The following is a 16,532-nucleotide window of genomic DNA, read 5'->3' as shown; positions in this document are numbered from 1 at the left end:
GCCTCTGGGGACAGGTGAGCTGTATTATGGACTTTTTCATCTGTTAAGTGAGGGAACTGACAACTTGATTTTAGAAGCCTTTTTCAGGTTTAACATTCCTAGGATGCCAGCTTGAATTTTGCAGATCTGGCTGGAACAAGCAAATGATATTGGTAATTACAAAGACGAATGAGCAACAAGTGGAAGAAACTGGGATTTTGCTAAAGTCAAAATAGCAGCCTCACCACCCACCATAGCCAGACCCTGTAAATCCAAAACAGGTTTTCTCTTCTGCTTTTACTAGGTTTATGAGACAGCAGGTTTGCACTTCAGATGTTCATTTATAGAGTGCTAGACTACACCTGCTTCATGCTAGGCGTGTGCTTTGGGGGTTATTTTATTTGGAGAATATTATTTTTAAATAACATCACCTTCAAGGAACTTGCTTTCTAAAATGTGCTGCTTGTTAAGGATCAAAACCACTGACTGAAGCAGCCTACTGTAATGCCCCCGATTTCGAATCCAAGAGACCACCAAGGAGCCAATACCGATGCAAACGCACGAGGGTTTATTGCAAGCTCGAGCTTGGGCCCAAGTATACCGGACACAGTGGAGCAGGGACTTGGACCCCTAGGTTAAGAGGCGTAGCAGTTTTATAGGGGCCAGTGGCCAATGAGATTGTAACACACACAGAAAGTTGCATAGTCATGTCAGTCCACACGCAGGTGGCCAATTGAATTACAATTTACCCTATAGTAACTGTTTGAACTAACCTATCACTCTGGTCAGAATTGGCGCGCAAGTTTGGCGGGCAAAAGGCGGGGTTTACATTCTTTGGCGGTTAGGGGTTCCGCATTCCTATATGAGCCAGTTTCCAGTAAAGGTGTGCTCAGAGGCTTGACTAGGGTGGGGGAGTGTCTTAAGCAATAAGTAGGTCATGTGGGGGTTATACATGAGATAATGGGTGTAGCATAAAATGGAGTTAGTCTTGCTCTGCTTGTCCAGGGGTAGGGGATTTTTGTTAAATTCCTTGGGTCCCACACCTACTCACTGTCCATCCACATATGATTTACCCTCTCTCCTGCCTCATCTTTATCTTGTACTGGAGATGCCAGTCATTTCTCACCCACTCCCACATCTCCTCAGGAAACTACCGTCCTGCTTACCAGGGAGTCTGCTCTTTCACTCCACCCCTGCTGAGTGAATGGTTAAATCCATGATGCTGTGGAAAACAAAAAATATCTCATTGATAAGTTTGGAGGATAAATGATACCAATTAATTATTTTGAAAATCAATAAACAGAAGAAGTTAAGCATTTATCCTTTCTTTTCTATGTGAAATGTATGTTAGGGGAATCAAATAGTTGGTGAGGAGGATTTGTTTTCATAGAAGCTGATAAATGAAGAAGGAATGATACAAATCATAATATGCCCCTTTTGCAAATCCTAATGAATTTATGGATCTGGGAAGTGATCATCAATGTCTGTTAATATCACAAAAAAGAGGAACAAGAAGATATTATGTATAGTATCTCCTAGGGCATCTGTCTAGCTCAGTTGGTGGATCATGTGAGTCTTGATCTCAGGGTTGTGAGTTCGAGCCCCACATTAGGTGTATTTTAAAAATAAAATCGTAAAAAAAAAAAAAAAAAGACATGTATCTCCTGATGAAAGTCATGACACTTTCATGCCTATGCAGTCTTGCAAAAAAAAAAAAAAAAAAAAAATTGAACCTGAATCTGATTGAAGTCTATAGATTAACCAAAAACTGCAGGAAAGGTAGAGGACAGGAACATGACATGAAAGAGTTACAGTTACCATAATCCAGACTGGGAAACTTTTGGAACAGATGACCCAGTTTTTCCAATAAATTGCATGGAAAAAAATGAGATAGAGGGGGAAACCTACGGATTCAATGAGACTTAAGAGATATATTAACCAGTCATAACATGTGGTCCTCATTTGGCTTCTGACTTAATAAACCTTAAAAAAGTTATAGGACAAATGGGGAAATGTGAACAATGCCTGGATATTTAACAATATTAAGAAAATATTGCTGGCTTAGGAGCATTGACGATTTTATGGTATATCTTTTAAATGGATTCCTTATCCTTTAAGCTACATACTGAAACGCTTATAGATGAATGAAATGACATCATCATGAGGGGTGAGGAATGGGCAGGAATATAGAGCAAACAAGACTATCCATGAGTTGATGACTGTTGAAGTTAGGTGATAGGTAACTGGAAGTCCTTTTTGTAATTCCCTGTAATAATGTATATTTGGAATTTTCCTTCCTAAAAAGTCAAAGAGTTTTTAAAAATAATTTTCTTTTCTATTGGCTGATGAGGTTTTAGGGGTGATAGTCGGGTTCATGGGGTACGGACCTGACAGCCAACAAAAATTCTTGAAGACATCTTTGGTGCAAAAAGGTGATTTTATTGAAGCATGTGGACAGGACCCCTGGGCAGGAAGAACTGCCCAGGACCTTGAGGAGAGACTGCTTACATAACTAGGAGTTGGGGGAAGTCCAGGAGATTTTCATATGCTAAGGAAGACTCACGGGATCCCTGAGGCCTAGCTATTGTCACGCTAAGGTTGTTTTTCCCTCTAGCAAATCATTAGCATTAAGACAGTGAAGTTCCTGGGGAAACTTTTTACTCTGCCTGCCTCAAGTATTGCCAATGGGCTGCAAGTTATAAGGAAATTTAATTTTACCTGCCATTTCCTTCTGCCTTTGTTTCCCTCATCATTGGCCATACTATATTACTGCAGTAGTTGGTGTTTTTTTATTTATAAATATAGATCTATCCATTTTTACTCATTCACTACCAAGGGCACACACAAAATTTCAAGTTTTGTGTGTTTCAAACTTGTCAGCCCAACCAGACTGGAAGGTCCATAAGAACAAAGATCTTCCTGTTATGTCCTTCATAGGGTTAATACCTTATGAAACATGTAAAGTGTTCACTTGGAGATACAACTTGTGAAAACCCCATTCTGGAAGGGGGCATTGCTCAGCTGGTCTCCCATGTGTGGGTACCTTGATCCTGGCTTCATTGTCATTTGAGTTGAAGCACTCCACATGACCAGTCTTCCTACCAGGGTGTTTCTTAGCTTCAGGCTTTATAAAGAGAACAAAAAAGATTGGGACCGACTATGTCTCTATTATGGAATAATATGTATATGTATGTGTCTAAAGCTTAGTATACAATTAATTCACAATTCCCAATACTGTAAAGAAGAGTTTTGATTCTAATGTTCAGAACCGTCTTACTACATGTGGTTGTCCCTTTCTTTTTTTGCCCCACATCCATCTGATATGGAAACGGTGGCTTCATATATTGAAGCCCTTCTAATTTTAGAAAGTTCCCCATCTCTCTTCCCCATCTCTCTTAGAGTAACTACTCTCTTAGAGTTCCCCATCTCTCTTAGAGTAACTACTGTAAGACTTTCCCAAAATTTCCTCATGTACTTTTAACTTCAACTGTCACTTCTTAATTACACTAAACTTGAAGGAGCTTCCCCACTTTGCAGATTTACCAACCATCTCCTGATACTTTTCACCCTGGGAGCGTCTTTTCCTTTTACATGATGTAAGGAGACTTTGTCTGTCCCTTTCAAGTGCCTCTAATTGCTGAGCTTTGGGATTCAGAGAGGGGATTGCTCTCATGTTGCTGCCTTGCAGGAAAAGCATTTTGCAATAGGAGACAGTCTCCACAAGGATTGGAATACCCTCTGTTGTAACTTGTACACAATCACCCAGAACCCAGATCTGTCTCTTTGTGTACTTTTTGCCAGATCGTTACTGTCTCTTAGAAGACTTCCAGGTGGTGCCATAGCAGTGGTTTATAGAAAAGTATATTCTGTTTACCTAATCCAAATTTTAAGAGGAAATCTTACACCCAGCCATCCAAATGTTTTGGAATGTGCTCAGATTCAACAGACTGTGTAATCTAAATTTATAAAATAATACTTGTGATAATACAAGCCAACACTACATGCCAGGCACTATTCTAAGTGTTTCACAAGCATTAACTCATTTAGTTAGTCCTGTTTTCATTGTTATTTTATAGGTGGAGAAACTGGGAACAAAGGGGTTAAGGAATTTACCCAGGGTGACAAGGCTTATAAGTGGGAGCCGGCTTCTGACCCCAGGCAGTCTGGCTCCAGGGTATGCTGCCTCTCTCCTTGTGGGAAGACACTTCAGATTTTTGAGATTCCCAAAGCTGGAGTAGAACATTGCCCTGGTTTGCTTAGGCATGGCTATTTGGTGGAAAGAGCTATAGATGAAAAGTCAGAAAAACTGGGTCCAATCTAGCTCTCCCATCATCTGTGTGTGACACAGAAAAGTCATTTTGTCATTCTTGACTTCTTTATTCATCTCTGAAAAATAATTCTGCCTATTCTACCATAGGGTAATTGTAAGAATCTTTTCAACATGTACTGTGTTCAAACATAACTTTGAAGAAAAGTGCTGTATGGAACAAAGTTCTAAGGACTTCCATTTTTAGATGAGCTTAGGAGGACTTTGGTTTGACATCTGAGTGTGATAAATTCCTACCATTCAATTATTTGTTTTCAAGGTACCATTTTGTATATCTTGTAAGAACTCACGCTTAGAAATGCTGACAGCAAGCTTCAAGACAGCTGAGCCACAGTAGACACCAAGAAAACCCATGGCTCTGGTTGCATCTTTCAACATGACCAATCCACAGTAAGTAACACCAGGATCTCCTCTCTGTGGATGCTGAGTTGGTAATTCAGAATCATGGGTGCAACCAACAGTTTCTTCCTCAGCCCTATGTAGATGGAGGCGTTCCAGGTGACTTTGTCCTTGAACCTCACATTTAAGCTTTTTCTCTGAGTTGCCCCACTAATGTCATCTCAGTTTTTGGTTTGAAAAAGCAAAGGATGGGGCACCTGGGTGGCTTGGTCAGTTAAGAGTATGACTCTTGGTTTGGGCTTGTGGTCATAAGATCGATCCCTGCATCGGGCTCTACACTGAGCGTGAAGCCTGCTTAAGATTCTCTTTCTCCCTCTACTCCTGCCCCTCTTTCTCTTAAAAAAAAAAAAACAAAAAAACAAAACAAAACAAAACAAAACAAAAACAGAGGAATTCTGCAGTCCAAAACTGTTGCTATAAATTTTCCATAAGACAGGATCTTCTGATTCAGACAACCACTAAACACACTTCCTCTAGTAGGAGGCCTCAGAAAATGAGGAAAACTTCAAAAGCAAACCTCAAGACAAGATTAGGAAGTACTTAAGGTGAATTAACAAAATGAGAATTGGCAAGGAAATTTAGAAATCGTGAGAGGGTTTCTAAAAGCAGGCTTTATGAAACCAAGGGCAGAACTTGTAAGGGAGAAGTGCTTTCAGTTCCCAAAATCTAAGACGCCACATTGACCACCACCTAGTCTTACCAAATACCAGCAAAGTGGTCAATCATTTGTGTCCTGCAACACATTGGCAAAAATACCAAGATGAGAACAGCAATCTTTCTGTTACACCACACTGCCCCAGCCTGCCTGTTTATGGGACTGGCTGCTGTCATCTGGAGCAGGAACCCATTATCTATTGCCACAGTAATGCTGTGTACCAACCAACCATGGTACCTGAATAGAATACAGCAATATGTATTTATCCCTTTATGTTTGGGGTAGCCAGCTAGATAGTTCCACCAATCTGGGATCACTCTCAGTTATGGGGCTTGACTTCTATCAGCTGATCTAGGTGAAACTGGATTCTGCTCAAGGTGCCTTTCAGCCTCCCCTAGGCTAGACTGGTCACCTTCTAATGGCAATATCAGATACACAAAATCACAAGCAGAAATTCAAGTGTCTTTTCATGCCTCTGCTTGTGTCATGTCTGCTAACATGACATCCCTTTGACCAAAACAAATCATAAAACTGAACCCATGGGGCACCTGGGTGGCTCAATCAGTTGAGTGTCTGTTGATTTTGGCTCAGGTCATGATCTCACAGTTCATGGGTTCAAGCTCTGCGTCGGGCTCTACGATGACATTGTAGAGCCTGCTTTGAATTCTCTGTCTCCCTCTCTCTCTCCCTGCTCCAGCTCCCTCTCAAAAATAAATAAGTATTTTTAAAAATTAAAAAAAAAAAAAAAAACCAGAATCAAGGGTGGAAAAACACACTCTTCTTTCTGATGGGAGTAGTTCTATGGAGTCACATGGCAAAGGGAGGGGTGAAGAATGGGGCCATTAATACATATTGTCCATCATGCTGTTCTTCATATCCAGGACCAGAGGTTTGTATCAATACCCAGGCTATGAACTGTGGGACCCTCAGTCCTACCAAGGGAGGCCTTGTTTCCTCCTGTTGAGATGACCACATGACCAGAGATGGTGCTGGCTGCTATGGCCACTGGCAGGAGGGTAACAGAGAACAAGAAAGGCAGTAGTACCCTGTTCCCTGCTTCTCAGAGCCACATCCTGTTAGTCTCAGAAACTCACCCCAGCCCTCAATGAACATCCCATTAATCAAAAAGTTCTGTCTGTTCAGTTAAGCCACCCGTAGTTTCCTTGAGTAGTCCAAGAGAAAACAAAAAATTCAACCCAGCATCTACTTTTCTTTTTTTTTTTTTTTTTCAACGTTTATTTATTTTTGGGACAGAGAGAGACAGAGCATGAATGGGGGAGGGGCAGAGAGAAAGGGAGGCACAGAATCGGAAACAGGCTCCAGGCTCTGAGCCATCAGCCCAGAGCCTGACGCGGGGCTCGAACTCACGTACCGCGAGATCGTGACCTGGCTGAAGTCGGACGCTTAACCGACTGTGCCACCCAGGCGCCCCTGGCATCTACTTTTCAAAAAATATTTTTTAATGTTTATTTTTTGAGAGTGTGAGTGGGGGAGGGGCAGAGAGAGATAGGGAGACAGAATCTGAAGCAGGCTCCAGGCTCCAAGCTGTCAGCACAGAGCCCAATGTGGGGCTCAAACTCACAAGCTGTGCGATCATGACCTGAGCCAAAGTCAGACGCTTAACTGACTGAGCCACCCAGGCACCCCAACTCAGCATCTACTTTTTTGGAAATACCTGGAGGAGCCAGGATTCCCCCACTGAACACCCACCACTTGTATTTCAGTTGTTGAGAAACACAGAAGCCTCCTATCCTATGACTGTTCTGTCTAAAGATCTTGAGTCATTTTGTAAATGTCATACAATGATGAGTACTATTATCTGTGCTTGACAGGTAGCAAAAAGCAAAGGTTTAAATAATGCCTACCAAAGAGAATTGGGGCATTGGAAATTACTTGGTGAATCCAGGTAGTTTAGGCTGCCAACCTGGGGCATTCAAATAAAAATCCCACCATTTCCTCAATTATCTGGATGAATCAATCAAATGAGCAATAGGCAAATTCAGCTCTAAACTTCCTGGATAACTGCCACTGTGTATTACTGGTTAGATTTCAGTGATGGTTGGAAAAGAAAAGTCTAGAATTTAGAGTCCCCCACCCGAATGTAGGAACTTGTCCCTGCAGAGCTCCTCCCGCCACTTGGTGCCCCATATTTCATATCCATATCAGACTGTAGCATAAGAAAGAATGACCCTTAAGGAGCCTCTGTTTCACCTGTAGAGAAGTCCAATGGAAGTCAGCATTAGAGATGGGGCACCAGAGCCCAGACACAGCTGCCAAGACTGGCTGCCACTTCAGTATTCAAACTGACCTCTCAGTGTTTCCCCAAATATTTAATTTTTATTCCTCTCCATCCACACCATTTTTCTTTCTGACCTTCATTGTTTGGCCTGAGGCATAAGACCCAGCCCCTCAGATTCTACAGGATAAGATGGGGTCAGGAGTGTGTTGGGGGAGCAAAGATGGCACCCCAGGAAGTTAAGGCAAAATGATCCAGCCCAGCATCTCTCCACAGGGTGTCTCTTGGTGTTTGGGCAGAGGATGTGTAATGTCCACTCCTACTTAGGTCAATAGTGACCTCCTGTGGTCAGTGTGGCAGCCAAAATTTCCACAAATTGCCAGAAATCCCCTGGTAGGTTGGGAGGGGATACTGCCCCTGGATGAGAAGCCCTGTAATGCCAGAGTTCAGTTATTTGCAGTGCCCTAGCCTGACAATGACATAGGAGACCGATAACTCCACAGATGTTTGATCAAGTGGCCTCCATTTCCTACTCTCAACCTTAAAAGGAGAGAGTAGTAGGACCAATTCAAGTAAGAAGGGAGTGGCACCCAGTGACAGCTGGTTCCTGCTGTCCTCGCTGTCCAAGGCTCACTCTGTCTCTCCAGATGGGCTCCACGACCACCAGCAGTACATCCAGTCATGAACAGAAACCTCTCTTCTCTATTGTGGTATAGATGGTAGAAACATTTCAAAGGACTTGTACACAGAAACCCAGGAGACAGTTTACAAGAATATATTACTCCGATATAAACTCTAGGGACCAAAAATCCTAAAGGTCTAAGCCCTGGTTTTTCTGGTTGGCAGAATTTCCATCTGGGTCTTTAGCCCCATTGATAAGGCTCCTGCCTCCATAGCTCATATTTTTAGATCTGAGCAATTCCTCTTTCCATTCTTCCACTGTTCCCCAACTGGTAGAAGAGAATGGGGCTTCAGTCCAGTCCCTTAGGTGGCCAGTGTGTAAGAATGGTGACCTCAAGCTTCTCTACTCTCCACCAGCACAGCATACATTCTGATGCATTTCCTCCTCCTTTCCTTGGAGAGTAGAAAAATTATTTTGTTCTTAAGGGTTGACTGTCGCCCTTCTCCCCAACTCAGGCCTGCCATAGAAGGAGGAATTTCTGAAGTTGAGATCATCTCCCAACAAATAGACGAAGAAACCAAGAGCATTGCTCCCGTGCAGCTGGTGAACTTTGCCTATCGTGATCTGCCCCTGGCTGCAGTCGACCTCTCCGCTGCGGGCTCTCAGCTCCTGTCAAATCTGGACGAAGATTACCAAAGAGAAGGGTAGGTGCTGGGGCTGTTGAGTAGCTAAGAAGTCTGTTTTGCATAACCCCCATAATCCATGGGTACCTCCAATGAAGCAGCACAGAGATTAGAGACCCCAGGTTCACATCTGCCACCCGAGCTCTTTTTCTCCTCAGGCATTGCTTCCACAGAAAAATGTTTTAGGTACAGAAAATATCTGTTGCTGCTAGACAACCTCTAATATGACATTTACTTGGGACTCAGACATTCATAAAATTGTTTCAGGACTGAATTGCTCCTTAGTGGCCCATCCAACCTCCTCTCTGTACACTTGGGAATCAGGAGACCCATAAGGATTAGGGACTGGCCCAAGGTCACAGAGCCCATAGTGGGTAGACTTGGACTTGCTCTCCTCTATCAGCCAACTCTCACCAGGGAAGAGGCTGGGAAGAAAGCATTCTGCATGCAGTAACATGTGAGTGTGTAAGGGAATGTAGCACCATTTAGCTAGGAACTTTGTGGACTTTCCTGCTCCCTTTTCTGGGAGGACTTGCAGGATATGCTAGTCCTTGATTCAAAGGAGTGGTTAGATTCAAAGCAGATTGAATGCCTTTGTTCCCCAATTAACTTTTCCTTTTACCTGGGGGAACCTGAAGGGTAGGAACAACAGGTCCTGGGGTCTCAGGGCAGGTCAGACTTTTCCCAGCCCCACCCTGTTGTTCTCAGATACAGGATTTTAAACATCGACCAGGACCTTGGGAGCCACTTCTGGGCCACTCTTCTTTCTCAGGTGTCTGTACATATTTTGGAACATGCTGGCTGCTTTGAATATAAAAATGAAAGGTTGCTGGGTTATTTTAGAAGTAAGTGAGAGGGCTTAGCTAAAGTTAAATTTGCAGACCTTGGATTTTCTGTGCTTGTTTCCCAGAGAGGCTCTCCCACTTCCCGAGAGAAATTTCCTAACAATTGTGAAACCATGCACCTTTTTCAAAAACTGTACCCTAGTGGCTTTCTCTGAAAATATAATTTTCTCTAAGTATTGTGCATAGAGTCAGCAGGACACTGGGGGAAAAGGACAGGCAAGCAGGTGGGAGATGGCCAAGGGATGCCTATCAGTGGTGACAGACTAATCCCGAGCACTATCAGCACCCATCTGATGGCAGGGCTGGCTTCTCCTGGATCTCCAGGTCCGCGAGCCCCAGCCAGGGCCAGCCTCATTCTCATGTGACCTGTGCATTTGCAAAGGCCCTATCTTTAGTTTAATGTTTTACTGCTGCAGCCTTGAAATTAATAGTTATTGAACAAAGAGCCATGCATTTTCACTGGGGCCTGTAAACTAGGTCCTTCCCTGGTCATCATGCATATCACTGCAGTCTGGTGGCCAAAAGTAGGAGTGCAGCCTGATAACAGGTTCCAGTCTTTCCCAATGGTGAGGTTTTGGAATGCTGGTGGGGGTTTGGAGCTGACAGCCAAGAAAGAATTCTTGAAGATGTCTTTGGTGCAAAAAGGTGATTTTATTAAAGCAGTGGGACAGGACCAGGAGGCAGAAAGAGCTGCTCTGGGTCCTCAGGAGAGACTGGTTATATACTATGGAGCTGGCGCCCCCCCCCCCCTAAAGACAAAAGGGAGGCCTCCAGAAGTACTTTGATATGCTAAAGAAGACTCTTAAGATGCCAGGGGCTTTGCTATTGTCAAGCTAAGGTTGTTTTCCCCCTAGTAAGGCATTAACATTAGGAGGGAAGGGGGTTCCTAGAGAAATGTTATACTCTGTATTTGCCTCAAGTATTTGTCAATGGGCTGCAGGTTATAAGGAAATTTAATTTCACCTGCCATTTCCTTCTTGACTTTGTTCCCCACATCACTGTGGAGGGGAGGGTGATATTAGGGGCTCCTGGAAACTGAGTCTGTAGGTTTCTGGAGATTAGGCTATAGATAAGATTGCCTTTTTCTTGTAATTTACTAAGACATTTGTAAATCGATGAAGACCCAGGTACTGTATGACTGTGATCTCTTATCAGCTAACCATTTGTTTTCTTTCCTTTGTTCTTGGGCAGCCAGGAGTACCTGAGGAATGTCACACATATCCCATCTGGGGGTGGGGGTGGGCCTTGCTTGTTTGCCTTCTGCTCCTTTATCACCAGGGACTCCTTTCTCACCCAGCCGGAGCCAGTGTTAGGCCCTTTTTTTCAAGTTTACAGTCAAGGTGGGGAAAGAACCGGGAAAGCCTCCAAGGATTCAGGTTCAGGGCAATTTCCACACATGCAGCCTATGGGCACACTGTACATGGCGTGTGCCACTCCCTCCCATGCACCAGAGAGGGCAGGAGTTCTGCTTTCTCATTCCACTGGCTCCTGAACTAGGCCTCTGCAGGGTTTCTTCTGATTAGGGAGAATACAAATGAAGTGCCCGCAAGGCAGGGAGGCTCTTGATTTGATTTGAGCCTCCAGGTGTGCCCTGGAAAGCCGCTCCTGTTGGGTAAATAGGAAGCGGCTTGGGAGGGATTTGCCTAGCTGCTGGAGCTCTCAGTGAGGCGCTCCATTGGCAGCCAGAGGGCTTCCCAGAGGAAGGAAGAGCAGGCACAGAGCAGAAGCCAGAGGAAGAGGAAGAGAAACAAAAGCATACTGCAGAGGGGACAGGCCTCTCTTCACAAGGCTTCTTGGCTCTTGCTGCATTTCCTGGGGTTTCCCCAAAATTTCCAACCTGGCCTTTTCTGAAATGCTGCAGAATAACACTACCTACAGTTCAGGTCAGCCTTCAAAAAGGTTTGACGTAAGTCTCATCAAAAACACCTCTTTCTACGGTTAAAAAAAACAAAATTCAGCTGAGTAAATTTGAAGATCTAAATGGCTTTATTCAGCAATTCACAAATCAAGTGCCATCCCTATCTAGCAGACAGAAAGGAGGTCTGAGGAGCTGTGTAAAATGAAAGGCTTGTATAGGCAGGAGTCAGGGCAAGGAAGTTATTCTAGGAAAGAATGGATTGTTTCGGGCAAGGCCACCTTCCTTCAGGGGATGGGGGGGGCGGTGGCTCGAGGGGGGTGTCTGTCAGGAAGATTACCGGTGCAGGTAATTCCAGGTTGACTGGTTAAAGGTTACATTCCTGGGAGAGGCTGAAGCTACAATTAGGCTAAGTATTAAGTTTCAGTTTGCTGATGTGGGGCTTAGCAAAGGTGACTCCATTTTGTACTTGTTGTCTCTTTCTTAACACTGCTACAGGCAGTGCTATATAGAGATGTGAATCTTGTCTGTAGGAAATGAAGAGATCTCAGGGACCCCAGCAGGAAAGTGCCTAGTGACCCAGCTGCCCCACCATTCACTTCTTTTGAACTTAGCAATATTTCAATGCTTTTATATTACCCAGAACCTGAAAATGTTAGAGCTGAAAAAGACCTTAGAAAGCATCTATTCTAAATATTCTAATATTCCAGAGTCCAGTACGCCCTGGACGCCCTGGGACGCCTGTGTGTAGCCCACGGTCACACAGCAACAGAGTCTGAAATAGAGCTTCATCTCTTGGCTCCTGACTCAGGCTCGCAGTATTGGGCTTCTGTTTGTCACCTATCCCTTTATAACATCACAGTTGTGACTGTGGTTAACGTGCCTTGCGAGGCTACACTCTCAGATACCTTTAACTTGTTGGGGTGCTTTTAAGTCCACTTTCCCTTTTGCCCAGGAAAGCCCTGTGAAGAAGGAGCAGGGACTGTACAGGAGACAGTCAGTGGGGAAAAGCCCCATCTCCATCAAGCTCCCTGACTTTCCTAAGAGCCCTTTGTCCTTACGTAGCAGAGCCCAGACTACACAGCTACCCACTGTCTACTCTCTTCATTTCTACACCCAGGCTGCTGATGGTTCAGGGAGGAAAATGAGACATCTGTCCAGATCGGCACCTTAGTCAGCTAAGGCTACCATAACAAAAGACCATAGACTGGGTGGCTTAAACGTTAGAAATGTTATTTTCTCACAGTTCTGGGAGATAGAAGTCTTTGACCAAGGTGCCAACAGGGCCGGCGAGGACTCTTTGGGTTGTAGATGGCCACCTTCTTTCTCTGTCCTTATATGGCCTTTCCTCATTATATGTGAGGAAAGGGAAAGTGTGAGCTCTGGTCTCTTCCTTTTCTTATAAGGGCATTATTCCCACCCTGACCTTGCCTAAGCACCTCCCAGAGGCCTCACCTTCAAATACCATCACATTGAGGGGTTAGGACTTCAACATAAAATTGGGGGGGGGACACAGACATTCGATCCATAATAGCACCTCCTCAGACTCAATGTCTCTAGTCTCTCTTTCTTGGTTCTGCCCTACAGTGTTCCTCTGTGGTCCTGGCTAGCTGCCACTCCTGGTCCCCAGTGGTTATTTCAGATTGTTTCCATTTTCCTCAAATTCCCTGTTGCCCCCAGCAGATGACCTCCTCTGCTCCTGCTATGAAAGTAGAAACAGTTCCAGTGGGGCTGCACCCCACCCCCTCAGTCCTCCCCGCTCCTTCTGGGGCCTGTCTCTGAGCTCTGATTCCCTTCCCCTCCCACCTTGTCCTGAATGTGGTTCCATCAGTTGCATCCTCACTCTGACTCGGCATGCACATGGGTCTCTCACATTCTCCCTTGACTGCTCGTCTCCTGTTAGCTGCCACCCTCTCTCTCTTCCTCTTTGTGGCCAGACTTCTTGAAAGCCTCATCTGCACTTGCCGTGTCCCCTTTCCCCTCCCAGTCATTCCTGAGACTACTTCAATCCAGCTTCAGCCTCATCTGTGCTGTGACAACTATTCTCCTCAGGGTCATCGACGGCCTATGTTTTGCTGGGATCCTTATGCTATCTTCTGCCCAGCATTTGAAGTTGTCAGCCACCCCTCCCTCTTGAATCACAGCCTCCCTGTGTCAGCTGCTATGCCAGCTCCTGATTTTCTTCCTGTCCCTCTGGCTCTTCCTTCTAAGCCTTTTAAAAATTGTTTTTTCTCTGCTTGGTTCCTCAGTGTTGGAGCTCTTCATTTTCTGTCTTTGGTCATTCTCTCTCTACTAATTCTACACACTGGATACTTCCATACAGTCCCATAACTTAATATTTTTCAACTTGTACTTTTTTTTTTTAATGTTTATTTACTTTTGAAAGAGAGAGAGACAGAGAGTGAGTGGGGGAGGAGCAGAGAGAGAGGGAGACACAGAATCCAAAGCAGGCTCCAGGCTTTGAGCTGTCAGCACAGAACCTGATGCAGGACTCCAACTCACAAACCATGAGATCATGACCTGAGCTGAAGTCGGACGCTCAGCTGACTGAGCCACCCAGGCACCCCTCAACTTATACTTTCAAAGCCATGTCTCTAGTGTAGATCTCTCTCTCTCAAACTACTGGCTTATATCCAACTGCTTCCTGGATGTCTTCACAGGGATCCTAAACACACCTCAGAATCCTAACAAGTATCTGTGGAATAATCTATTCTTCTGAGTTGGTCACAAACTTGTCCCCATATAAGTCATTGCTAAAAATAGCCCTTTCATTAAGAGCACTCGTGTCCAGCCTGAGGAACCACATCCAGTTCAGCCTGAAACTGAACTGTCTTTTCCCAAAATGTATTTTCTATGGCTCCAATCCATGTACTTACACCTAGCTGCCTGGCCTCCGCAACCCATTACCACCGGAATGAGCTACATGTGCATTTTGGCTCATTTAGAGAGACTCTGAGCCTCCTTGCTGCCTCACCTGGAGCCAGTGGTTTCCAAGACACCAAAGCTCCATGCAGCTAGTCAGTCAGGTGTGTGGTCACCACTGGAATTTGTGTCCTTCCACCTCCCCTGGCTTCCTCTTATCCATGTCCACTGCCTGCGAACCCACTGCCATCAACAGTATCCATTATGGAAATGCTTGTGCCGAGTTCAGGGACTTCAGAAACCACAAGGCCACAGGGTACCCATGCAGTGTGCGCTCCATGCCAGGTGAGGAAGAAAAGCCACCCTCCCACCCACCCCCAGACTGTACTCTACTATCAGTGAACCCAGAAGTGGCTCTGCTTGTGGCCACAGCTCTGGTCCCATGTGCTTCTGACCTTTGCTTCTTTACCACCAAGTATCCAATCCAGTGCAAAGGGCCGCACTGGCACATCCTGCCACTGTGTCATCAATCTTTCTCTTCCCGCCCTGACCAGTGCCTCATCCTTCAGTAGTGATAAAACACAAACCTTGGGACACCTGGGTGGTTCAGCCAGTCAAGCGTCCAACTCTTGGTTTCGGCTCCGGTCATGATCTCACCGTTCGTGAGTTTGAGTCCCTTGTCAGGCTCTGCGCTGACAGTGCAGAACCTGCTTGGGATTCTCTCTCTCCCTCTGTCTCTGCCCCTCTCCAGCTCGCTAGCTGTCTTTCTCTCTCTCCCAAAATAAATAAATAAACTTAAAAAAAAAAAAAAGTCTTCATGTATGTCCACAGATGTAAACACTCAGGAGACAGGAAGAAGGGGAACAGAGAAGGTATCTGAGCATGTCTGAACCCCACCTGAGCTGGTCACAATGCTGTACTACATCAATAACCTGGGGGAGCAGCTCAGTTCCTTTGCCCTCATCCCTCATGTTCTGCCATCTCCGGGTCCTATAAATTTCTGCTGCCTTAATATCTCTTCATTATACCACCCTTCTCACAAAGGATCAGTGACTATCAGCCAGCTGCTGTGAACTGCATACAAAGGAAAGCCCATCTCATACTCAATAATGAGGACTTTCATTACCCATGTAACTTGGAGCACAGTTCCAGAGTCTGAACAGCATCAACAAGGACCAGATTCCTTCCATCTCTCCATTCTGTTGCCAACAGTGTTGATTTCATTCTCACGCTGTAAGGTTTCCTTCAGTTTGCGAGAGGGCTGCCTGCCTTCCTCATTCATGTCTGGTAAGAGACAATGACTGCCCATTATTCCCTTTTAAGAGCAACAAAGAACTTTCCCAGAAACCTTTACCTGCTCTCTCTTCATGTCTCACTGGCTGGAATTGGGTCACAAAGGATATGGGAAAATGTGTTGGCCAGTCAGACCCACCACTTGAACTGTATCATTTCCCAAAACACATTGCTGTTACCTACTTGGGTGGAAGTGGGATGGATATTGGAGAATCACCCTAGTTACCACAGCCATTAAGAGAGCCAAGTCTCCATTCATAGCCTTTGATCCAGAATTAGATCTTTTCTTCAGCTTTTCTTTTTTTTTTTTTTTAATTTTTTTAAGGTTTATTTATTTTTGAGGGATACAGAGACAGAGTGTGAGCGGGGGAGGGGCAGAGAGAGAATGGAGACGCAGAATCTGAAACAGGCTCCAGGCTCTGAACTGTCAGCACAGAGCCTGATGCGGGACTCAAACTCACTAACTGTGAGATCATGACCTGAGCCAAAGTCGGACGCCCAACTGACTGAGCCACCCAGGTGCCCCTCTTCAGCTTTTCTTACCATCATTTGGGAAAGATCTAGGAACATGTCTGCCTTCTTAGACTGTTTCTTCTATAACTTAGTCAACTAGATTCTTTCACTTGATGCGGTTTTGACTTGTGTTTGTCATCCTGGTGAATAGTGCTTATGTTTCCATGTAACCAAAGCCTCCTTTACCTGGTTCTCATTCTTTGGCATCGGACATAACCCCATTCAATGATGCAGAAGTGAGGCACAGAATTGCTTCTCAGCGA

The 16,532-nt window shown here is 44.9% G+C and overlaps 1 protein-coding gene across 1 annotated transcript in view; it reads left to right on the top strand.

Moving 5' to 3' along the window:
* TMEM266 (transmembrane protein 266) overlaps positions 1-16,532 on the top strand; it is a 130,058-nt gene that overhangs the window by 51,535 nt on the left and 61,991 nt on the right. Inside the window, exons 2-3 of the mRNA XM_040493350.1 lie at positions 4,566-4,696; positions 8,734-8,922. Of these exons, the coding sequence (XP_040349284.1) occupies positions 4,659-4,696; positions 8,734-8,922 (227 nt within the window). The 5' untranslated portion in view covers positions 4,566-4,658. The remainder of the gene's footprint in view (positions 1-4,565; positions 4,697-8,733; positions 8,923-16,532) is intronic.

This window comes from Herpailurus yagouaroundi, unplaced genomic scaffold (assembly GCF_014898765.1).
Source record: "Herpailurus yagouaroundi ecotype Mexico unplaced genomic scaffold, PumYag 184, whole genome shotgun sequence".
Taxonomy (NCBI): Eukaryota; Metazoa; Chordata; class Mammalia; order Carnivora; family Felidae; genus Herpailurus; species Herpailurus yagouaroundi.
Note: the sequence above shows the minus strand (reverse complement) of the source record. Positions and strands in the feature narration are given on the sequence as shown.